General features: G+C 39.3%; 1 protein-coding gene across 3 annotated transcripts; it reads left to right on the top strand.

Annotated features, from left to right (window-relative positions):
* The first annotated feature begins 3 nt into the window (after positions 1–3).
* Positions 4–25,016, top strand: LOC5510425 (testis-expressed protein 11). 3 transcript variants are annotated; one of them, XM_048721657.1, is made up of 33 exons: positions 4–117; positions 633–854; positions 1,611–1,690; positions 2,689–2,719; positions 4,977–5,026; positions 5,183–5,302; positions 6,019–6,099; positions 6,260–6,345; positions 7,444–7,495; positions 7,638–7,719; positions 8,200–8,213; positions 8,857–8,941; positions 10,527–10,608; positions 11,005–11,092; positions 12,896–12,959; positions 13,036–13,121; positions 13,570–13,668; positions 14,043–14,087; positions 14,429–14,531; positions 14,943–15,064; positions 15,403–15,488; positions 16,079–16,123; positions 16,807–16,844; positions 17,410–17,490; positions 17,820–17,890; positions 18,460–18,576; positions 19,320–19,422; positions 19,837–19,977; positions 20,819–20,927; positions 21,460–21,583; positions 22,288–22,358; positions 22,550–22,643; positions 23,681–25,016. In XM_048721657.1, exons 1-33 carry the CDS (start codon positions 6–8, stop codon positions 23,750–23,752), a joined length of 2,856 nt encoding a protein of 951 aa, XP_048577614.1. In that variant the 5' UTR covers positions 4–5; the 3' UTR covers positions 23,753–25,016. The 3 variants fall into 3 exon arrangements, with proteins under 3 accessions (XP_048577614.1, XP_048577615.1, XP_048577616.1); XM_048721659.1 differs by lacking the exon at positions 4–117 and adding an exon at positions 326–448; XM_048721658.1 differs by lacking the exon at positions 14,043–14,087.
* The last annotated feature ends 167 nt before the right edge of the window (positions 25,017–25,183 follow it).

The following is a 25,183-nucleotide window of genomic DNA, read 5'->3' as shown; positions in this document are numbered from 1 at the left end:
AACAAATGTATTTTCTCATTTCGCTGAGTAGAAGACAAGTCGTTTTTTGTGTGAAGAAAATGGAATTGGAAATGAAGTCCCTGAGAGATATTGGTCAGGCAGCCGGCCAGCTACAAGGTCAGTAAAATAGGATTATTTTTATTTGACTCATTTTTCGGGCTTTTGTTTAAGCATATTCATTGTTTCCTACTAAAACTCTTCGGGGACAAAAACAGAAGCAACTTGAGAACATATAAGTAATCCAAAAATATCAAGCTCTTCTTGATTTCAACAAGAAAAGGAAATGTATACATAATTTTTTTTTATCATGATTGATATTGCAGTGTTTATCTTGGGGCGCCTGTGTGGTGGCCATGTACCAATGTCCTGGGTACGAGTAAACACTAAAAAACCCGCTATTTTGAAACACAGGAGCAATACAAAATCATTCTTATTTTGCACCGAGTTAGTAAGTGGACGATAGTATATTGGACTTATTGCATTATTGTACAAGTTATTACGCTAAATGACGTTGGTAACGTAGGAATTGCTGTTGCCATCATTAACTAAATGATTTAGCCATGCTAGTGGAACTCTTTATACTAAAGTCATGATTTGATAAACAAATCAATCAACACTAATTCTTTGTCTAGCACTTGTCAAAGACCTTGGTCAGAGTCAAAAAGATGAAAAACGTCTGGGGGAGATGTCAGATCGTATCACAAACCTTGTCCAAGAGATTTACACCCTTAACTATGACAGCAAGGAAAATAATGCTACTCTCATACACATCCACACATGTGCGGTATCACTTTGGAACCTGACAGTGGCTATGAAGACAGGAGGGAAGACAAAGAGTGATCTGAATGCAAGATGTAAGCCTTTCCCCCGTAGACTAAGATTTCTAGAAATGTTATACTCTTTTTTTATAAGAACCTTTTATATGAGAATGTCCAGCCTGAGATTTCACCAAATTTTAAGAACATGCCGAGGCTCAGATTGCAGAATTTTTTTTCTGTTTTAGTCCTGATGTGTTCTAAAATGTAGAATCAAATTGTGCCCATAGTAACAACCTCATTATTGCTATTGATCATTAGTGTAATTCTCTTCATAATAAGTCATTGGGTATTATATTTTTATATGCACTGAAATTTAAGAACATGAACGGCCCCAGCCACAACTAAAAATTAGATTTTTATAAAAAAAAGTGTAATTCAGGTTTACTTGCATGTGGTGTAAGAGAGGCAGTTTTGGAAGAAGGGGATGGATGGAAAAATCCAGAGGGGCCATTGTTTCCATTCCAGGCTGAATTTTTTAAGAAATGGATATGAGCTAAAATTCACAAATTTACCCCCACCATTTGTTTCATATTTTGGTGTCCCCCCTTTTTATATAGGTGCCACCCCCTCTGTTTTATACATAAGTACCTCTCTTCCCCTCTCCCTTTGGGGAACCCTGGATAAGCCCCTGTGATGTAACCAGGTATTGTTTTGTATTTAGAACCCAAGTTATCATACATAATAATTCTGCAGTGTAAACTGCAAACGGATGAAAATAAACCTAGCATAATTACATTTGGAAAAATAATTTTGCTATATATATAGTAGAATACTAATGAAATCTTTCTCTAGTGCGGCATGCAGCCTGCAATCTCTACGCAATGGCAAATGCATCCAGTGCAACAGAATCAACCTTTCGTAAGCAACTGGTGGTAAGCATTGTACATGAGACGATAAAACACAAGGGGGGCTTATTTGTAATTAGATTAATTAGAAGTAAATTTTCATCATTGTCCGTAAAAAAATCCTAATATATAGATTTAGGCATTGCCCAAAAGAGGAGCTCCAAACAACCAAATCTTAACTAAATCTAACAGCTTAATATTTTCAAGTTTGGTTGTTATACAATGTTTCTTTCACAAGATATGAATGGATTTTTTTATTTTGCTTCTAGTGACGTCATTGATGACATCACAATCACATGACCATATTTGAGCACCTCCTTGACACCAACATGACACCTACAGAGTTTGGTGGTGAAACAATGTTTCTTTAAAGAAATATAATTAATGTTTTTGCTTTTGATCACGTTTTTTGCTTTTAGTGAAGTCATCGATGACGTCACACAACATGTGACCATATTGTTGCATCCCCCTTGACACATAACGAGTTTGGTTGCAATATGATGTTTCCTTCGTGAAATATAAATATTTTTTTTTATTTTGATGATGTCAGCATATTTTTGGTTCTAGTGACATCATCGATGATGTCACAAATCATGTGACCACAGTTTTGAACCTCCCTTGACCATACATGACACCTGCCCAGTTTGGTTGTCATACAATTCTTTTAAGGGATGGACAGACGGACATGGCGTCACGAAAACTCGAGTCGATATTTGTTACCATATTTGATTTGTATACCACTTTTTCTTAGGTATGGAGCTCCGCTATGAACTGTAATGTAATAATGAGTTTCAGCGTTGAGTAAGACAAGTTGTTTTGTTAGATGGTTAAATGTGCAACATTGCACTTTTAAACTTATTTTTAAGTAATGCAGGATACAATGTAAGCATTTTGCTTTCCTTGTTTTATTCCACATTGACTGAGTGTAGTGGCATCACAAGAATAAGCTGGGAACTTTAGAATTCAAACTTTCTGAAAATATATAGATAAAATAATTTTTAAATATTTAACAAAATATTTTACAGATGATTTCAAAGACAGGGCGAGCATGGCTTGGTAAGTCACCACTTGTTTTTTTTTAGGAAGCAAGAAATAAGCTCTCTGAATTAAAAGTTAATTTATTTCCCATCATTTTATTCCTTGCTATAAAAAAGAGGTGTGATTGTAATGATGAGCTATGGTTCTCATAAATTGTTGTTTTCATTAAAGTAAACATGTTGTATGCAGAGCTCTGGGTAGAAGGACCATATTTTCCTACTTAACACCCAGAAGAGTGTAGACTGGGAAAGATTTATATTTTAATTTTAGTAATATACAGTAGTGCCTGAATGGTCCCAAAAGTGGGAGGGTTAGAGGGATTTTAAAGTGATTTCTTAATAGGCGGGTGCTTTTGGGTCTGGCATAGAGTACAGATAAAAATAATACAAACAGTTAAAAAATGTATAATACCTATAGTCTTTTATCTTTAATCGACAGTGCTGAATAACATATGCGTATGTTTATTTTATTTTTTCACTTAAAGTACAATTTTTAAATTTTTAAGGATAATAGTAAGGATTCTACAGAGAGTGACAAGAATGCCTGTAAGAAACCACAAGGTTTATACAAGACGGACCACCCTACATCTTAACAAAAAATTACATATTTGATAGCACTGACAGGTTAATTAATATTTAAATGTCTGTTTGGAGAGTTTCCAATTTTTTTCATACTTTACATAAAAACACACACACAAACACGATTAGAGAAAGAAAAATTAAGAGTCAATAAAAAAAGTCTTTCACTTTTTTTTGGTTTGGATCGGGTATTCGTACCAAGACGTAGGGGCCTAAAGTGGTGTGGTAGTGAGGTGGGTGTGATCATACGGTGTGGTGATGTTGGAGGGTGATGGTGAAGGATGGCTAATAAGGTAATGTAGAGTGGAGATGGTAGTAATGTAATTACGGTGAAAAGGTGGATAGGTTAGACTAGTAGGTGGTGGAGGGTGGTGAAAAGATAAAGTGGGACTATAGAATAGGTTGTGATAGTGTGGTGGGTAGGTGAAAAAGAAAAAAAAATAATAATATGGTGTGGTAGAGAGATGGCTAATGGCTGTGTTGGTGGGGAAAAATTGGTACGATGTATAGGTAAGAGTTGTGGTGAGGGGGGATGTGGAGTAGATAAGGCTTATAATTTAGCGTGATGGGTCTGTGTGTGTTAAAATGGTAGTGGTGCGGAGGTCGATTTAAAATTTGTGAGGTTATGGTGTAAATGTGGGTGATAATATATCGTTATGAGAGAGTGAGTGGGTGTGGTATTGTAGTATATAGGAAGGCGGTGATAGAAGATAAAGATGGTGATAGGTTGAGATAAGTAGGTGGAGAGGTGGTTGTGTAGCGAATGGTGAAACTTAGTTTATGTTTGTGAAGTTGCAGTGTGAAGGAAGGGGAAGGGGTGATAGGGTTATCAAGTTATGTTCGGGTGGTTAAGATTATGGATATGAGACGACGAGTTAAGGTTGTTATAAGAGATGGGATTGATAATAAAACGACATGAGAGTTATGAATAAAGGGTTATTTTTGGTTGAGTGGAGAAGGTAGTTAGTAAATATGGTATTATGTGGAGATTGAAACAGTTAAAATCGGTAACTTGTGGCGAGTGTTGTGTAGCGGATGTGAAGAGGTGATGGCGGCATTAGTGAAATCTGATGAAGGGGGATAATACGAGTGTGAACAGAATGATGAGCGGGGATATTGTGACGAGACTGTGTAGTGTTTTTGAGAAAGTGTGTTGTGTGTAGGGTAGGAAAGTAATATGTAGGGTAAGAGAAAGAAAAGTGTTTAGATTGTAGAGAGGAAATGGTGAGCGGTAATGGAGAGGGTGAGGTATGTGTGGAGGTATGTATCTAATGAAGTGTGTAAGTGGTATGATTGACAGGCGAAATTAAATAATAATAGAGATTGAATGAGTGTTGCGAAAACGCCGAGAAAAATATAAAATACTGTAGCGGTGAAAGGAAGTATTGCGGACAATGGAAAATGATGCTAGTAAAACGGCGAGAAGAAGATGAAGTAGGGGCGCGGGAGGCGACAAAGGGGGCGCGGTGAGAGTGGAGATGACGCTGAAACGTTAACAAGACAGGAAGGATAGTTTACCCCAGATGAAGCGATAATCGGTGGTAAGAGATAAGGGGAAAAGGCAAAGGCATGAAAAAAACAACCAAATGTATATGCAAAATGGACATAACAAAATAAACCAATAAGACAAAAGTGTGTAGGTCATTTCAGAGAGCTCTGCGAAATGTAGAACACTGAACATTGATTCTTTATATCAGACTGTGAAAATCCTTCCATGGCCGAAAGCTCCCTTACAATGGCAAACGAGGTAAAAATGGGGTTTGCTTGCTTGCTTGCTCCCCAAAATCCCAAAACTTTAAAAACAGTTAATTACAAGGCCACACTTCCCTGTGAAAATTGTGTTAGCTGACTTTTGTGCTTTTTTATGACAACAATCTTCTTAAATGTTGCCTTGTTGATTCAGTGCTGGGACAACTTGCAAAAGCTGTGGTCGTCATCTGGAGCACTTTCTGAAGACTGTGGGAGACAGCAGGCGGAAAGTTATGGCTACATGTTCAGGGTGTTCAGTGACATGGCTGAAGCTGTGAGTGAAGAGAAAACTGAGAGAATAAGTAAAAAAAGATTTTCTTCAGCAATGTTGTTGGCATTGTTCTTGTTTTTGTTGTTGTTGGTGGAGATGATGATGATAATGATTATGGTTTTGATGATGATGGTGTTGATTATGGTAGTTATTCTGCTTAATATTGGTTATGAATGTTGTGGTGATGATGATGATAGTAGTAATGATGATGGTGATGATGATGATGATGATGATAGTTAATGATAATTGTGGTGGTGGTGGGTGGTGACAATAATCAATCAAGTTTTAAAGTGGTGGTGGTGGTGGTGACAATAATCAATCAAGTTTTAAAGTGGTGGTGGTGGGTGGTGACAATCAATCAAGTTTTTAAGTGGTGGTGGTGGGTGGTGACAATAATCAATCAAGTTTTTAAGTGGTGGTGGTGGGTGGTGACAATAATCAATCAAGTTTTAAAGTGGTGGTGGTGGGTGGTGACAATAATCAATCAAGTTTTAAAGTGGTGGTGGTGAGTGGTGACAATAATCAATCAAGTTTTTAAGTGGTACTGGTGGTGGTGACAATAATCAATCAAGTTTTAAATAGAAGCAGGGAGTGGTTGCCCAATTTCTCCATAGTGAGCTCTTGAAAAATATGCTTGTTGATAGTTATGATAATGATAATGATGTAGAATAATAAGCAGCACTATGATGTTACTAACGCTTTTTTTTGGCTTTCATTAGGCTATGTCTCTTGGAAACAATAACAGTGCTCTTGAATGTATTGAAAAAGCAAAAGCTTTTCTTGTGAAACTTCCCAAAGAGGTAGGTACACTTTGGGGTGGCCGTGGTATGCGAACTCCGCGTATTTGGGGTTTTGTGCTGGAAAAAACTATCAAAGCCTACTGGTAAGCTAACTTTGGGAATGTCCTTTGCATGATAATGATTCTCTAGTGTGCATTTTCATCTTAATCATGTTTTACAGAATGCAACATTGTCTCGTCTGTGCTACAACTTTGGTGTTACGACTTACAACAGGAGGGAATATGAAGATTGCATTGAGTGGCTAAGGTAATTGATGATACCTCCTCAGGGTTCGCCAGCATCTGGCATCTGTATCCCTCTTTTCCCGAATTATTTTTTTCTCGGAATTCTTTGTTGTGACGGGTGCAGTAAATTCTGTTTTTTTTTGTTTGATTATTAGTTTTGAATTTGCCACCCAGAGAGGTAACGTGATCCTTTAGCTCAAGTCCCCTATTGGACCATTAGAAATATGATAGGGAATAGTAGTGTGTGAAAGTACAAAAACCTGTGAACAAAAAATACACGCAGCCAAAAACAGATATAGAGAACAAAAGGAAAACAACAACGGATGTAAATTATGCTCATTATGCAACCAAGAAGAACAAAAATATGTATGAATAGAACCTCTCATTACTGGGTTTCGGAATCAATCTATATTGTCCGTTCTGTCGGGAAATGTGACTCCCAAAGACAGGAAGAAGCTAAGCACTATCCCCTGTGATCATTCCATGACTTACATGCACTTTGCCTCGATAAACTATTTGTTTTCTCTCTGGTACTTTCTGAAGCTATTGCTACGGCCCCCATTTTGTTTGAAGGGAAAACAGCGCGCGCGCTTTGCATATTTTCAATGGTAACTGGAAGCCATTTAGTGGTAAATGATGGCTAGTCGGCGAATAGTTATCCTGCGTTCTATCAACGTTTTTTGCAACGCTATTTTATCCTGCAGATAACTATATGCTAGATAGGGATTTTATCCGGCGGGTAGCGCCTATCCGGCAGATAATTTATTCAGGCTTCGTGCAACCGGCCCCTGGGTTTCTTAGGATTGGTGCTTTAATGGGCCGAGTTTTCTCCGAATTTTCTGGTTTTCTCACTCCACATAAAAAAGTGACCCCAAGCAGTGTTCCTTGATCAGACATAAGCCATATGACAAGAACGGCATAGCTACGTTGTATGCATACCCTTCTAACTCATCATCCCCGCTGCATATACTTAGCAGGGCGACGAATGGCTTTGTGGATGTTTTGTTTATTGTGTTATTTCTTAAAAAAAAAGATGTGATTGTTTTAATCTTGTTATGTGTTTCCTGTTGTTGTTTATGTGATGTCACTCAAATCCCTCTTCTCTGATGTTTTATTTTAGGGAAAGTTTGGAACTTGGTAAGGGAAAGGCTCCTGTTGGACACAAAAAGCAGGTCAGAATTATGAACAATTAAAAAACTATTACTCCCTTAAGTCCCTTACAGCCCACACACTTTGTCAGTAAGACCCATGTAATACGGGACATTATCAGTAAATAGGACAGGATACTCATGTATTGTACTACGTTGTTTACAGGCTACCACACTTCGTCTGATAGCTAATGCTTATCTCAAGTGGGATAGTAAAGAGCATCTACAGAAGGCCCTAAATGCTGTTGGTTTGTACCCTTAAGTCGATTTTTAAAGCCCCGTGCAAACAACGCTTACTGTACATCAGCAAATATTACTGGTACAGCTTTGCTTGTCTGACCTCAAGGCAAAGGTCACAATTGGCATCACGCTAGCCCGGTCGCAGTTCTAGATCTCACATGGATCTGAGCTGTGGTTTAAAGCACTTCGTTCGAGTCGAAGTCGTCCTGCAGTTTTTTTGCCGATGAAGTTTAACTGAGGCAAACCGGCTATGCCATGCTGACGAGTCCTAATAAGGACGAAACAGCTGTCCATGGTTGCCGAACTGGACGGGTAATAGACTGTGCTAGCGTCCCGTCTTGGCCCGACTGGTGCCAATGTGTGTATGCTAGTGTGCTTTTAAAGTCCACCCATAATAACTTGTACCCAGTTTCAAAAACATTAATATGGGCTGGACAATGGAAAAAAGAAATTTTAATTGTAATTCTGTGTATTCTTTTTTTTTCCAGGTCTCGCCAATGCTGTAAGTACTATTTTCTTTGACTTTCCATATATCCATATACCGCCCACTTCCTATTAATTAACTTCTCAATCAGTTTCCAAATTTGCTTGAATGTATGTACTTTTATGTGATTGCATTGTTAGCTCTTGCACACACTCGTAAGCGGTCTAGTGGAAAAATACTGACCCCTCATCGCTGTCCTCCAAGCTAACATATATGTAACTTAGTCTTATTATTTCTTCTGTGACAGCAGTAATCCGAAATATAGAGACGTAAAAGAATCACTGAGACGCATAAAACCTACGCCTGTGACCGCACCCCAGGCCAGTAGCCAGGATTTTGAGCGGGGGGCTTCGTTTACCAATTTAGCGGACCATTTTCTTTTAGGAAGCTCTTCCTAGTTCGCAGTGGTACTGAATTTTTTTTCATCAGAGCCGGCCTTCCAGTCGAAAACTGCCGACGACGGTTTTATTTTTAGCATACTGATCAGGTTGACAGCTCTACTCCCGAACAACTTCTGTAAATTCCGTCCCTTACCTCTTATGTTTCATAAAGTGTCATCCTAAAAGCACACATATTTTTATTATTTCTATGTTCTAGTCTATTAGTCTATGTTGGCTTACATGAACGTTGTTGCTTGCCTGTTTTAATTTCTCTTTTCCAGGAACACCCTCATCCCGCTGGTCATTATCTCAAAATTGAGCTACTGCTGCTATCAGACAACACTCCAATGGCGCGATTACAATCAGGTACGATCTCCTTGCCAACCACTCTCACAAGCAACCACAATGTAAAACCGGAATTGTTAAATCGAACACCACCCCCAACTCCTGAAAAAAATGGTTGAAATTTGAATCTGTGGTAACCAGAACTGCAGATAACCACTATAGTTACGACCCTCGTTTCATTTTTTCATAGCGCAACGCGCGGCAACGCTTTCAGAAATCCAGCCAGTTAGCGTGCGATAATCACAGTTTTTATTGAACGCTGAACTTGAACGCTGGTTGACTATTGAAGTTCATCTCAATCAGATAGGTACGTGGCTTGCATCCTTATTGGTCTACTTCACAAAACTGTGGAGGTGGCCACGGTAGCGCGTGTTCGCATTGTGAGTTTGCATTCAAGCTCAGTATGATTAGTAAGTCTCCAAATCCCGAAACCCTTGATGTTCAATGTGGAGCAAATGAAAATGGGTGTTTCGATAGGATTGCTTGCAGTGCGACATAGTCAACATCGTGTCCATCAAGACAAAGTCTTGAGAAAGCTGGTAAATTTCCGTGCAATAATCAGAGTTTGATTAACACGAGCTTGATGTTCTGTCTCGCTCAGAACCATGTTCTTTGTCACGTTAGTTGGTCAGTGATGTTCATCCTTTCACCTTAAAGCCGCATTGTCACCAGTTTACTTCCGGTCGATTACCTAACAATATCCGATGATTTTTAACGGAAAACGCGAAAAATATTTCAAAATATTGAAAGCAGTGTGTTTATTGGAAGTTTCTTTGAGAATGTGATTGATAATTTAGAGCGGATGGCCTGTTAAATATCTCGGATTCTAATAGATTCTTTTGTCTTTTAACGGTTGAGGTTTCCGTTGGACCTCCGAAAGTAAACTGGTGACAATGCGGCTTTAACCTTATTGGCTTACTCCAAAAAACGGCAAAGGTTAAAAAATTGCTATAGGACGTGGCCAAGGATAATAATTGCTTTAGGACGTGGGCACTTAGCTGTTATATCATCCCCATGGACGACCAGACCCAGTTACAAGCACTAACATAAGCACTAACGGAGCTCCGACGAAGGGCTAAATCTCGAAACGTCAGCAAAACCACTCTGTTTCACAGAGGCGTTTAACATACCTTTTCAACCTTGTGTTGATTCTTACCTTGTCTACACCACAGATGCCTGTAGTTTTTCTAGTTATACTAACATAAGCACCCTGACGTTGTTAACTGTTTGGGAATATGTGGGTGTTGCATTGCACAGTTTCAAGGGGAGTTCCTTAGGTAATCCAGGGTGGTGCAGTTGGCAGAGCGTCGCACTTTAGAGCCTGTGCCCCATCACCGGGTATCGTCTTTGATTGAGTTAAGTTACTTGTTACCTTTTTTGGGCTCACCGGTTTTCATCTTTTTCAAAACTACAATTTCCATCTGTTCCGTGGTGAAACGTATATCGTATGGTGGGTACCTTCTATGTCTTCGACTCGACCACGGTTTATCTTTGCTCTCGTAATCCAGCATTCCAGCTGTAAGGAGAGTGGATTTAACTTCACAATTTATTCTATTCTAAAACGTTAAAAAAATTATTCTTAAACGAACTGGTATTTTGAACATAGCATTTGAAGAGGCGTTGAATCTTCCAGACCTAACAGCACAAATTGGATTAAGCTTGGCACAGTTGGCGACAAGATACAAAAGGTAGGTGAAGTAAAATACTTGGTGCTTTGAATTTATACCTTGTTGTATTCAAACACAGATAACAGGAATAACTAGTTGTTTCTGGACAAAGAATGGTAACCCGAAGTATATATTTAAAAATTTTGTTTAAAATGTAATTGCACAGCAGATTTCTTGTGTACAAGCGTACAAGTACGTGATTGAGCACTTGCGTCAACTATAAAGATATATTCACAAAGAAGAAGAAAAAAATAAAATAAAATGCGAATGCGAATGTTAGGTATGGGGCTAGCTCTAACAGAGTTATAAAAAAGAAAGTGTCAGTGATGGCTAGTGTAGTGATAACTACATTCGAACGCACACTCTAATTGGCTTATTTTCTATGAACATTGCTGATTGACATTGTTCCTTTTATAGGACGGACTTGGCACTCAACTGTCTTCAGACTCTTGCTACCAGATTCAAGAACTCTCCCGACCTTGCTAAGATACAGCTTCAACATGTGGTAATTTTATCACCCATGACTCATATAGTCTGTGAGCATAATATTATTATGGCATGTGGTACATAGGGGATCTAGGAAATCATATTCATAGATTTTGGCCTGCCAGTGCTGAAAAACGCAAGACTAGTTCCAGTACCGCGCGGTTAAACCAGCCTTTTTGTTTTGAAATGGTGGCTTTTTACCGGCGAACTGTCACATTTTGGCGAATGCAAAGAAAACTAGACCAAACCTAAGGCTCTCATTATCACACAAATCAGTCATCTTTTGTACAGTATGGTTTTAATGCTGTACAGTTAGTCAAATCAGCGACTGAAGTCAGCCTTTCGTACCTTTACTCGAACGATTCAACACTACGATTGTGTTTGTTTTCGCCAGAGCACGCGCATGCGCATACGTTTTTCAGCACTGTCCTTTGGCCCTATATTCTGATCATTACCTTGGCCATGGTCTGTACCGCATAATGTTATGATATTCGTATGGTCTCTACCTGCAATCATTGCCATGTTTCAGGTACAGGTTAAATTATTTGGATACTGCCTAAGACCATATGAATGCGATATTCTGGCAAATACCATATGAATTTGATGAACTGGCAACAGACCATAAGAGTTATAATAATCAGTAATATACCATATAAATCATCATGATATTCTGCAATATACCATATGAATTTGATGATCTTGCAAAATATACTATATGATTCATGATAATCTGTAATATATCATATGAATCATGAAAATCTGCAATATACCATATGAATTTGATGATCTGGCAATATACCATATGAATCATGATATTTAGTAAATAAACTCCTTCTGGCGGCTGGGCTATCGGCGGATAATGTCCAAGGATGAGAAATGGTACGAAAAATAAACAGTTGGCCGAGAAGCGAAGCTTCGAGGGCAACTGTGAAATTTTGATGACCATTTCTCATCCTTGGACATTATCCGCCGATATCACAGTGAGCCAAAGAAGGGGTTTATTTATTTTATATCCCAGTGACTACACTGAAAATGCGAAAAATGTCTTCATAGCGCGCTTACGTGCACTGGAATGACGCCACGAGCGCGCGCTGTTATTTTTGCCATTCGCAATTCATAAAAATCCATGCAACAATCCAAAGAACAAAGCTCAAAACTTGCATTTCAACTGATGGATTTTCACCTAGACTGTTTTCTTATTATTTTGCTGAGAGCTGGAGTAGAAATTGAAGCAAACGTTTTCAATTTTGAAATGTCTTCTGCGCGCGCTGACGTGCACGGGAATGACGCCACGAGCGCCCGCTGTTGTGAAGTTTTTTGTCATTGCTTTTTTTTTTTTCGCGTTTCAGGATAAATTCTAAAAAACATATTGATGATAATTCTATGAAAGAAATAAAGCATTCTTTCTCTGCCTTCATAGAGTTTTGAAAACCTTGTTTTCAAAACTCTATGAAGTGTTTGTTTGAGGAGTTATCGAACAGACGAAAAGTGAGTTTTGACTGCACAAAAATGTTCACAGGACAGATATAGCTTGGCTGGACGTTATCGACTGATATTTGTCCTGTGAAATTGTGCACGTGACCCGTATTGACTAATGAGCGCGCGTGAAAATTCATCACTGGGATATAATCTGTAATATACCTATGAATCATGATAATCTGCAATAGACCATATGAATTTATGATAGCCTTGCAATATATCATTGTTGTGATGATCTGGCAATAGTCCATATAAATTATAGCAATCTGGCAATAGAATGCATATGAATCAACCATATGTTTATGATTATAATCCAGTTTTCAAGCAACATACTTTTTTCCAGGAACTTTTACTACAGAATAACCAGGACCAGGAGGCAAAAGACCTGGTCGAAGATTGTATAACTGGTATGATATCTGTACAAACTAATGTAAGTATTTTTAATGTAAGTATTTTCTAAACATGCTTCTTGTGATATCCTAGGTCACAACACTGGTCAGCAACTCAGCCCTGACATATGCAAGATGTTCCATCTTCTACTATGGGAGAAAGCTGCTAATTTGTATGAGGTAAGCATTTTGCTCTAAACTGCCTTTTATCTCTATAGAGTCGACATTTTTTGCGTTCTAAGCTTCCAAAATCTTGCAGAGTATCTATTCGGATACCATGCACTAAAGATGTTTTTTTTCTGCAATGATTGGTTAGCTGACTTTATGTCATTCAAATTGTTGGACTTCCTGTCAATCTGACTAGGTTTCGTAGGCTATGAAACTCTATGCTTATGAGATTTTGATTTCGGTCGTGAATGCGTTGAATAACAGTGAATTTCAATCACATCCTACAACTAAAACAAGTCAATTCTAAATACAACTTTCATTGTATTGTCGAATATTACAATGAACGTTGTATTTTAAAAAGCGATATGGATTTTTAATATATTTAAAACAAAAGCAAATTAGCATTTACATGCAAGTCGGATCTACGTACTCTAATCATGCGACACGTTTGTTTCACCAGGCAAAAGAATACCAGGAAGCTATCAACTGGTACAACTACTCCCTAAGTCTATTCAACTCCGAGGACACTTCTACTAACAAGAACGTCGCCAAACTGCTAGTAGGTCATCATTATCATCACCATTGTCATTGTTGTCATCATTATCATTATCTTTGTCATTGATGGCATTATCATCATCGTTGTCATGATAGTCATCATCATCACCAGCATATCATCATTATCATCTTAATAATCATTATCAATATCATCATTAACATCGTTGTCATCACCATCATCATTTTTGTTGTCAATTCATCATCATCACCACTACCATTATTATCATTCACCAGCATAATATTAATATTTTTAATCATCATCATCATCGTTGTCGTAGTCGTCCTTCTCATAATATGGAACCTTAAGTAATGACGACGGCAACAACGACAAGTTGCAAAAAAAATCAACTCTTTCACATTCTTTTTTATTGTGTAAAGAGAAACAAGTGCTCCTGCTACACAATGCTACAGGATTTGAAAAATGTAAGAACACTTGTGAATGCTATTAATCAGTTAATCAATCCAATCAATCAATCAGGCAGCCAATTATCATTCAATTAATCACTTAGTCAATCAGTCAAACAATCAACCAAACAGCCAATCATCAGTCAATTAAACAACCAATCATCAATCAATAAATCAGACAATCAATTGACTTCTTAATCAATCCGGCATACCAGTTTATTCAATAAGTCAATTATTTAATGATGTTCAATGCTAGTCATTTTTCAAAAGCATTGCGGACTGAATTGGCAGATAATTTTAAAATATCGTGAAAGATATCCCTAAGAGATCAATGATTATTTCGGTATCTATATCTTTAGGCGAGTAAAGCGGCTGCCGAGGCACAGCGTATAGAGCCAAATTCCCCTATTGTTCACTTCTTCCAGTTCAAGATAGCACTGATGGAAGGCGATGATAATAAAGGTGCACTAATTAATAACTCGCGAAACACTTGGAAAGTCCCTTTGAGACCATTGGGACTTTCCTGGAAAATACTCGCGAGACACTCTTGAGAATTACTCGAGAGATACTCGTTGAACACTGGGAATTTCCAAGAAAAGTGCTTCCATTGAGACGCTTGGTACTTTTTTTCGAAATATTCGCTAAACACTCGTGAAACATTCGGAATTTCTAGGAAAATACTGGTGAGACACTCCTGTAACACTTGGATTTTTTTAAGAACTTGACAGACACTCGTTGAATACTAGGGACTTTCCTTGGAAATACGAGCGAAACCCTTGAATTTTTCTCGGAAAATTTTTGTGACACACTCGTGAACCTCTCGGGATTTTCTCGAGATATTTTGGACTTTCTCATAAACTTTCATCTTTCTAGCTATGGAAGCAATAAAACAGATCAGTCAGTCACAGGCCAATGACCATGACAACAATGACGTCACTACTGATGAGGATGACGCACACGGTCTTATATGTTTGGCAGCGCAGCTTTCGCTAGAGGTAGACCATGAAGTAATAAGACAGACATTTCACAAGCTTTTTAGTATGACTTATTATTCATCAACACCGAGACTGGACTGGATCAAGTACAAATGTACTGCGATATTTGGGCGTCTTATGTAGTACGTATGGCGTATTGCTTTCGTGCGTTTGACATGGCGTATTTTTCTAGTGCATTGATGAATGCGCCTTTTTTTTTTTGGGGGGGGGAGAAGGGAGCAATAACGTCTAAAATCAAATTACAAAGGTTTGCTTTTTAGATAACTGCGCAATATACATTGGTTAATATGTTACTTTGACATCTTATTTCACACTGTTTTCTTGTCATTCAATAACAGCAAAACAATCGTAGTGTTGCGGTCAAGGCCCTTGATGGCATATTAGAAACTTCTGCGTCAAACAAGCAAGTTATCACAGCACTCAGGTACGTTATCACAGCACTCAGGTACGTTATCACGCACTCAGGTACGTTATCACAGCACTCAGGTACGTAATCACAACATTCAGGTACGGCATTATGTCGTCACGGCATTCCGGTCTGACATCACGGTAGTCGGTTACGCCATCACGGTAGTAAATTACGTTATCACACGCAGTCAGGAACGTAATCTTGATAATCAGTTTTGTCGTCACGGCATTCCGGTATGACATCACGGTAGTCGGTTACGCCATCACGGTAGTAAATTACGTTATCACACGCAGTCAGGAACGTCGTCTTGATAATCAGTTTTGTCGTCACGGCATTCCGGTATGACATCACGGTAGTCGGTTACGCCATCACGGTAGTAAATTACGTTATCACACGCAGTCAGGAACGTCATCTTGATAATCAGTTTTGTCGTCACGGCATTTCGGTATGTTGGTTACTTCGGATAGTTAGTTACTTCATCGCTCACTATGTTCTTCTTACAAACAACCTTTTGAATTTGAGCTCAGGTGTTAAATGTTGTACAGCAAACGAATGTACATTTTGAAAAATTTAGTCGCAAACGTCACCATTGCCCTCTTTTTCAGGTGTCTCATTCGACTCAAACTCACGATCAGCGAGACTGACGTAAAGTAAGATGATATCAACTCTTAGCTGGTTCCTTGTACTTATTGCACAATTAAAGAGAGCTAGTCGGTCACACCTCAGTTATTGTTTTATCAATATTTCAAGGCAAAGTATATGTGAAGAAATTTCCAAATATCCAGCTAGAAACAAAGTTTTACACTTTTACCAAATTTAATAAAAAATATTGCAATAGTTTCTCCAAATCAGCCGATGGAAATGGGTGCTTTCTCCTACTCGACATTTTGCCAGAATGAGAAAATGGTAACTGACAGAGACTATAATCGGGCTATATCCTTAGTTGTACAACATGTTTTCCATGGTGAGATGGAACCCTTTAGACTATATTTTGTCAGTTTTGAAGTATCTTAAAGGTTGGTTCTCACTTTGACGTAAGCGCGAGCAGAACGCACGTAATTTTCCGATTCTCACTGGAACACCAGCGCAAGAGAACGCAACTGCTTGATTTTCTTGCGCTTGTGTTTGACCGATTCTCACTTGTGTTGCGCTTCCGTTTGCGCTTACTCTTGCGCTTACGTCCTAGTGAGAATCAACCTTACGTCAGCCGTGGCCCACTGGAAATTCAACCCCACAACCCCACAACCATGTAATACTCCTGGCGTAAGCCTCTTCCTTACAGTTCCTCTTCCTTACAGTGCGTTTTCATCTGCCGATGTATTTGTTTTTATAGGGGTGATGTAAACGGGATCATGCCCTACCTAAAAAAAGGTAAATCGAAACCATTTTAACACTTTCTGGGATTATGGCGCATTTCTTTTGCTTTTCTCTAGGCAGAACATGACCGCTGGAATACGGCCCATGTTAGCTTCCTCGGCAGGCATCGCTTTGCCCAGAAAGCAGCAGAAAAGAAACACAGGCGCCCCGGATTCCTGTGGTGATGCGTCGAGCGGGTCACGAGCGATGCCTGCCTAAACCGAACATACTTTTTTGGTACTGCGCATACCGCTCGCGCATGGACAAATACTCCCCAGCCAGGGAAGTGTAGAGCAAACTTTTGGCATTGTTCCCTCCCCCCCCCCCCCCCCTTAACAAAGGAATTTGTCGACCACAGGAATCCCGGGTCTCGGTTTCTAACGGTCAGAGACGCCTGCGGAGGAGGCTAGGCCCATGTTAGCGTGTCATTTCTACGCGCACCATTAGAAAAAAACTCATACATTTTAGATTTATTCAAAAGTATCTCTGGATTAATTATTAACATAACAAAAATGTCCTAAAATAAATCATAATCTCTATCCTGACTGATTAACCAATTAACTGTACATTTGTGCTGCAGCGTTGGAGTGCGTCAACAAAATGGCGGCTCTCGGCCCATTAGCAGACGTGCAGGCCGAGGCCACGTGGTTCATGAAAATCGGTAATACAAAACTGCAAAAACTTGCACGTAAAAAACAACATACGCTGTATGTATATCCCGTCTAAATATAAAAAAAAAATGTGTAAACTCGAGCGCAACACGTGTATTTAAAATCTTGCCAAAATCGGACTCTCCACTACGGTCCCTTAAAGTATCCGATATTGCGAGAATCCATCGTAAATAATATATAAAATGACTGTGCTTGCTTAAACACCAAGCCCTAGGGCGAGGCCAAAGGAACGACGACCCCAACACTACCACCACCACCCTCCCTCGCCGTCGTTCATACCAAGAGTTCCTATTACTGTATGTATTATTTTCAATCGCAGCTTGGAACATGGCACTGGACAGTTCGGAGTCCAGTTCCGATCTGCGAGAGTTCTTCCTCATTTGCTACAAGGTAGGTGCGTTATTCCGTGAATGTAAGAACTGAGCCAGACCCTTTGCCTTGCTTTGGAAGCTGCCTGGATGATTATACAAGTATAAGCAATTAATGTAGTTTGCCGACTTAGGCGCTTTTGACGGCGCAAACATGTCCCTTTGGATAAACTATTTCTATCATTAGTGTTGGGCGAGTCTATACATTAAGTAAAAGTTCTGTAACTCTGGCTGTGGTTAGCCGACTTAGGCGCTTTTGACGGCGCGAACATGTCCCTTTGGTTAAGCCCTTCTATCATTAGTGTCGGGCAAATCTATACATTAAGTAAAACTTCCGTAACTGTGGCTGTATTTTGCCGACTTGGGGGCTATTGACGCCGCAAACATCTTCCGTCAGACGTCAGTTCACCCATAACTTCTGTAACTTTTGTTGGAGTTTGCCTTTTACTGAGAACTTGTTCATTTCTATTCATACACTTGGGCGAAGTAATCAGAAAGATTAACGTTGTTTTATTATACCTTTTTTTTTATTAATTAAACTTTCTTGGAACAAGCGTGCAAGTGCTTCAACTACTGTTACTGTTGTTGCAGTTTGCCGACTTGTGCGCTATTGACGCCGCGAACATGTCCCGTCAGAAGAACTGCCTTCTAATGGCTGCTGCAGCTTCGTTACAGATTGCCAAAGAGACTTCAAACGAAACAGAAAAGGTGGTCAATATTTACACTGTTGTTATACTATTGACTGAGCGAAGATGTCCCGTAAGAAGAACTATTCTATCATTAGTGTTGGGCGAGTCTATACATTAAGTAAAAGTTCTGTAACTCTGGCTGTGGTTTGCCGACTTAGGCGCTTTTGACGGTGCGATGTCCCTTTGGATGAGCCTAGAAGAAAAGGTGGTCAATATTTACACTGTTGTTATACTTTTACTAGAATATATTTACTTTATTTTAATTTGTTTCCAAAATCGACGAATGTGATTTCAGCTCTGTTCATAAAACGTTTGAAAAAAGAATACACCCTTTTTTACAAGACGGTCATATTTTCAGTTGAGGCTGTTCTTAATTTTAGAGCATTTTAGGGCTGAAAATTTTCTTCAGGTTCTTAAATTTCAGTGAATAATTTATGATACTGAACAAAGTATTAGAAGAAGAATTACACACATGATTAAAAAATAACATGATACTTATGATCAAAGAAACGCAATATTCAATTTTTTCTGCTGAGCCTCGGCATGTTTTTACTCAAAATTTGGTGAAATCTCAGGCTGGACATTATTATAAAAAGGTTCTTATAAAAAGTATGTGCAAATTTTCGTTCAACGTGAAATGACTGAAGACACATGATACAGTCAGGTAGAGTCAAACCCGTTGGAACCCAAAGCTACCCTAACTAAAGAGGATTCCTTGTTAAGCGGGCTAAGATTTATCATAAGTGTGTTCTTTTCTCCCAGAAAGAAGCTTTGTCTGAGACCTTGACTCACGTACAGAACTGCCGCGATCTCTGTAAGAGGATAAACGGCACACACTCCATACAGGGAAACAAGGACAAGAAAGGTATGGTCTATACGATGCAGTGAGGTGGCGCACAAAAAGAAAAAAAAGTAAAAGATATAAACAAAACAAAACAACAATAAACTCACAACGTAACCAGGGATTCCACGGGTCCATGGAAATTATAGAAGTCATGGAATTTAGAAGTGCCCTTTTCCAGTCCTGAAAAGTCATGGCGTTTGAATGAAAACCCGCCAGATTCATCAAGAGTCGTTGAAAAAATCACCTAGGGGAAAAGTTTATTAGATGCTGAGTGAATTTTTTATTTGAGATAGATGTTTTAATTTAATTTCCGAATGACGATATTTTTATATGAAAGACCATTATTTCGCATTTACCGTACTTCTTAAACTGTCAAAGTTGTCATAGAAGTGCGCGGTACTATGCAAGTCTAAGAGCTTGACGTGTTTTTCGCAGATGACTCTATTATACTGCTGATCCTGTACGAGTTTGAAGCCAAAGCCAAGCTTGGCGAGGGCGACGCGAGCCTGGAGTCATGCCTTCATAAGCTTATCGCGCTGCCGTTCTGTGAGGCGAAAACCTTCGAGACTGTCGCAGGTATCACAAACAATGAGCCATTCTTCCCAGTTATTGTATGGATAGCCTTGTTTGCAGGTCCTCCAAGGGGTGTTTCTATGCTGATCCAGGATTTATTAGAGGAAGGGGTGGGTGTTGGTGGGAGGGGAGGGGAGGGGAGGGGGTCAATTAGGGTGTAGACAAATATACGAAATGTATTCGAAATGGTGAAATATATAAATTTGCTTCCAACTACTAGGATATTTCTTTCAAGTTTGAGAAGGGGAACTGGGTTGAGCTTTCTGTGCCTGCCATGTTCCGGATATATAACCCCTAATTTTCAACGGGGAGTAGAAAATTTACTTTTATCCCTGGAGGTTAAATGTCAATCCTTTTTGGTAATATGCTTTAGATAAGGTGTCTAAGAAAAGAAAAGTGCTACTCGCTACTCCTCATAAAAGCGAGAGCTAGATAGCATTGTTTACGGTCTGTACCCCAAAAAAAAGATTTTTCTCAGAGCCAATCTCCTAAAATTTCCACCTCTGGAGGTAGTTAAAATGAAAACGGGGTTCCTTTCCCCTGGAAGTCGGAACTAAAAAAACCTTCCCCCGTCCCCCCTCCGTAATTTCCAATTTGTGCTTGGGAGGGGAGGGGTATATATAATTCTTTTGTTCGTCACACTACGTAATATGCCAATGCTTGGCTCAACAAGCTCTAAGACTTAGTTTAGACGCCGTTACTTTTTGTGTACCGCTGTAAATGTATGAATACGTCTAAAATAAGCCTCCACATACATTCTCCTCAGACGAAAACTCTTTAGAAAATACTCGAACAAACACTTAAACAAAAATACTGAAACTAAGAATATATATATTTTTTTCAGCTTTGGCTGTCGAGCAGCCCGCATTTTATCGCGAAGTGAGTGTGAAGGCCTTAAAACTCGCGATCAAGAAACATAGGACAGCAGAGCCAGTCGACCTTATAGCACTAAGGTGAATAATGCAATGAACTAAGAAAAGAATCGTTAGGGGATTGAGGGAAAGGGGGGGCATAATACCACAAAAATATTTAAAATGTCATAGTAATTTAGCTCAAATGTTCTCCCCGTTAAAAAGAATACGACTTAAACATGTGCCTAATCAAAGGCCTAACCACGATTATTTGTCCCTAAAATACTTTGTCAGATTCAAATATCCAGCTTAATTCTTAGGGTTCTGTTCGGAATATCTGTGGTGGCCTAGAGAGGGGCTGGGGAGAGCCAACTCAACCGGGGTCTCGAGAAAAGGTTTTAGAGAAAGGTTTTACAAGAGACGTAAAATAGCACAGGAAACCCGAAAAGTACACCAGGGACTAGGCTATCAAGTCTAGATTTTGAGTTTGATTGAACCAATTTGATCGAACAAGTAATAATCTGATTCTTATTTTCTGATTGTATTTTTTCTAGAAATTAGCATTGCACAAAATCATTTTTACGCGTAACAATTATTTTGCCCTACCAGTTCACACTTTTGATTTTATGTTCAGTAAAGTGTTCCATAGTCTGGCCGAGCTTGCACTGGGTCGAGGTAGCAGTAGGGACGCTGAAAGCAAGGAGGAGGCCTGGACACTATACCAAGAGATCATCGAGTTTGTGGAATCTACCGATAAGGTAGGCCTGTTTAGTAATGAGGGGATCCTGAACACTACCATTAAATCGAATTCATAGAATGGGTAACTTACCTATTTCTGAAAATCCCGGTAAGAAAAGGTAAGCCTAATAAGGAGGGCGACTACCAGTTGCTTGTTTGTTTGTTTGTTGTTTGCTTGCTTGTTTGTTTGTTTTGTGTGTGCGTTTGTTTGTTTGTCTGCTTTATAATAACACAGCTTGAAAAAACTGAGCTGCAGAAAACCTTTCGGGTCAGGTCAACTTGGAATTTTGTTCCTTGTGGCACTATATTGAGAACTGTGTAACCCCCTCGGCTTGGATGGATACGTCACATGGCGTTCTCATCTCGCAAATCTAGCTAATACTCGCAAATCTAGCTAAGTTGCAATAGGCGACTAGTACTAAGATATCACGTTACCTTTTTGGGTAGCAAACTCGCGCGCGTAAAAACTTCCCATGTAATATATGTTTTCATTGAAAGATTTTATTTTCCCGTAACCAGTTCTGTGTTCACGTAATTTCTAAGTGCAAGTCGCCTATTGTGGGACGTGCGGAGTCCACACGTATTGTCTGTGTTGACTTGGCCGCATAACCTTAAAGAGGCATTAACACACTAACGCTTCTCTTATTCTTGTGAACTACATGACTGCACAGTTATCATTTCTTTCCCCGTGTTACCGGGAACTTATTGTCAACTTATTCGCCAGGGCTCTTATCCTGAGATGGAGCTTATCTGGCTAATGACAAAGGCGTGGAACTGTGGAATAAATCTGTTTAGGTGAGTAGTCCACGCATTACTTCACCTACCTGCATTTTGCTTTTAACAAACAATGATAACACGCTACGTAATACCTATATTCTTAGGGAATGTTTATATACCTAACGGGGAGATAACAATGCTCCCTGCGCGGTATCATGAGACGTTTCTTGGACAGGCCCTTGGAACTTGATTCTGTTTCTGTTCTGCAGCTCCGGACGGTTTGATGCATCTGAGAAGTGGTGCGCAACGGCGATGAGGCTTCTTCAGCGGCTTGTGGGGTTCAAAACAAACTACGAATCAAAGGTACAATAAACCAGAGGGGTACATCCAGCTTTTGTTTTTGAAGGGGAGGGGGCCCTGATAAACCAAACATAAGCCATGTTTGGTCCTTTATTTCGTCTAAAATTCAGTCTGCAAGAAGAGAGGTTAACCCCTTTCCCCTACCCCCCCACCTGCCGCTTATATTTGCACTGTAAAAAGACTATTAGAGAGGAGAAAGTTGAAAAGAGCAAAGGGGGAGCTTTTTTCTCATTATTTTATTCCTTGACAGCTGAACTAATTTGTGAGAACACCCTACGAGGTGGATCTTAAAAAGCATATTCACAGCTATCCAAAGGTTTTCCTTTCCTTTCCCTTCATGCCGCCTCCCTTTCCCTGGCTTTCTAGAGGCTCGTTTCCACGGCACTTTCGTCCTCAGGCTCCACTCTCTTAGTCTATGAGCTGCACAGGATGGCCCGTGTTTTGCGCGTTCGATCATCTTGTCTTGTTAGAACGCGCTATAGAAATTAATAAATTATTATTAATTTTTTTTTGTTTTTGTCAATGAGGTTCCTGTGTAATTTAAGCGCGAAAGCGAGGGTTTCGCATGTTTGAGTAGTTTGTATCAGTCTCGCAACAGTTTTAGTTTTTATGCTTGTTTCTCGAACGCTTGAAATGCGATAATTTGTTCGAAAACAAATTTGCAAAATGATGCATGAAGGTAGCCTATTCAACAGGCGCTAGTTGCGTGAAAAACGGAAAAGCCGTGCTTAGTTAGCCGAGCTGGAATGGCCGATCTTAGTTGCACAACTAAGATCGCGCTAAACAAAAAAAAGGGGGCGATAGCTAGCAGCCCAACCCAGCCTCGTTATCATTTGTCGCGCGCCACAGCAATCCCAATAACCCGAAATCCCTATATCCGAAAGAAACAAATTGGAAAGCCTGTATACAGGCTAGCATGATGGCGCTGCCTTGCCAAACCTCGCTTCCGTGTTCAAAATCCACAGTTCCCCCGCTATTAACGGATCTTCCGGAACCATCCATGCTTATTTTTAAAACTTTTTTTCTCATTTGTTGTTCAGATGACGTCTGTCTACTCTGATATCCTTGATCGTATCTCTCGCGCTGCAGCACAAGCTACCGTTGAGGAGTAGTACTAGAGTTCGCCTTAAAATTGGACTTATCGAGGGAAAGTATTGATATTATCTCACGCCTTTGTGAAAGGGGACTCTTCAAATTTGGTTTATCGAGGGTCCGTTTTGTGAAAAAAGGTATCCTGCATGCGAGTCAGTTTGACTTATCGAGGTTCAACATTGATATTTCCTTGCGCATTTGTTAAAGGGAATCCTCCATGTTTGGCTTATCGAGGACCCTTTCTGTGTGAGTAGGTCCCGCATCAGAGTAAGGTAGACTTATTGAGGGTAATCACTGACATCGTCTCACGCTTTTAGTGATAGGGGGCTCTGTTCTGGGTTGAATACCCTATTGAACCTTTATATAAACGTTTAATTTTTCCTCAATAGGAAAAATAATCAATATGGCTTTCACCAAAGCCAGTTCACTGATTAGTTACTAGATCTAGTCACTAGATTTTTTAAAAAAAATTGGGTTCGCTCATAGATCTTCTACATTCGCCGTGAGTTTTCTCAGATTTGTCGTAGAAAATTTGGCTGAACTCTGTGATATACTGCGTCTAGTTTAGAACAGACTCTGAAAGGTCGACCCTCATCCATTCAAAATATATATCATGCTTTATATAATAATAATTTGAGAATATACTAGCTTACTATTCTCTTCTGCTCAAATCCGCCAAAAAATTGCTTTTCTAAGCAGTTTTAGTCGCTTTGAATTCTTAACTATAATAATTATTTACAATGATAAAATTTACACTTGTGCTAACTCAGGTAGCCAGAGCGAATGTTGGATAGTGTTTTTTTATTGTTCAACTTGCTAATGCGTAGGAAAGCTCTAGTTTCATAAATTCACAGCGGGACTCCGCACCTCAATTTGTAAACAACAAGGCAGTAAAAAAACGACCATTTGATATCTGGAGGGGAGGAGACGGATTTTTACCTGTTCGATAATTTTTCGCGGCCAATTGATTTAAAATTTCACCGTGCCCAATTTTATCAAAGGCTTTAGCTTGCTATAATTTGACAATAAAACTGAATGGGGGATTTTATAACGAACCAACTATACAGAATTTAGTCTCTAAATACACGGAACGATGATAAGCGGGTGCCCTTAAGCTCAGCTTTTCAGGTAATGTTATAACATGTATCTTAAAATTTCTATTGTATTATCTTTTGTACCTAAGCCCTGAATTATTGATGATTGGTTGCCATCCTTACAAAAATGTCATTCTGCTGTAAGTGTCATAAGAAATGGTAATTAACATAAAAAAATATTTTGACGGAATTTTGATATTTGAGGTAAATATTGATACTGTCAAGACCTTGCAGGGCAATCCCATAATGAGCTAAACTGCAGAATACCCGTCCACTTATTTGCATTTTCCTTGTATTTACTGCCTCGTTCTATAGAAATCGAGGTGTGAAGTCTCATTGTTAACTCTTTGTGGACGG

This window comes from Nematostella vectensis, chromosome 14 (assembly GCF_932526225.1).
Source record: "Nematostella vectensis chromosome 14, jaNemVect1.1, whole genome shotgun sequence".
NCBI lineage: Eukaryota > Metazoa > Cnidaria > Anthozoa > Actiniaria > Edwardsiidae > Nematostella > Nematostella vectensis.
Note: the sequence above shows the minus strand (reverse complement) of the source record. Positions and strands in the feature narration are given on the sequence as shown.

What these genes read in the sequence shown, in the direction of transcription:
- LOC5510425 (XM_048721657.1), top strand. Translation starts at nt 6, where the DNA reads ATGTATTTTCTCATTTCGCTGAGTAGAAGACAAGTCGTTTTTTGTGTG. An exon ending in CTGTTGGACACAAAAAGCAG is followed by an intron (nt 7,496 to 7,637) that starts GTCAGAATTATG and finishes CGTTGTTTACAG; the next exon opens with GCTACCACACTTCGTCTGAT. An exon ending in ATCAGCGAGACTGACGTAAA is followed by an intron (nt 16,124 to 16,806) that starts GTAAGATGATAT and finishes TTGTTTTTATAG; the next exon opens with GGGTGATGTAAACGGGATCA.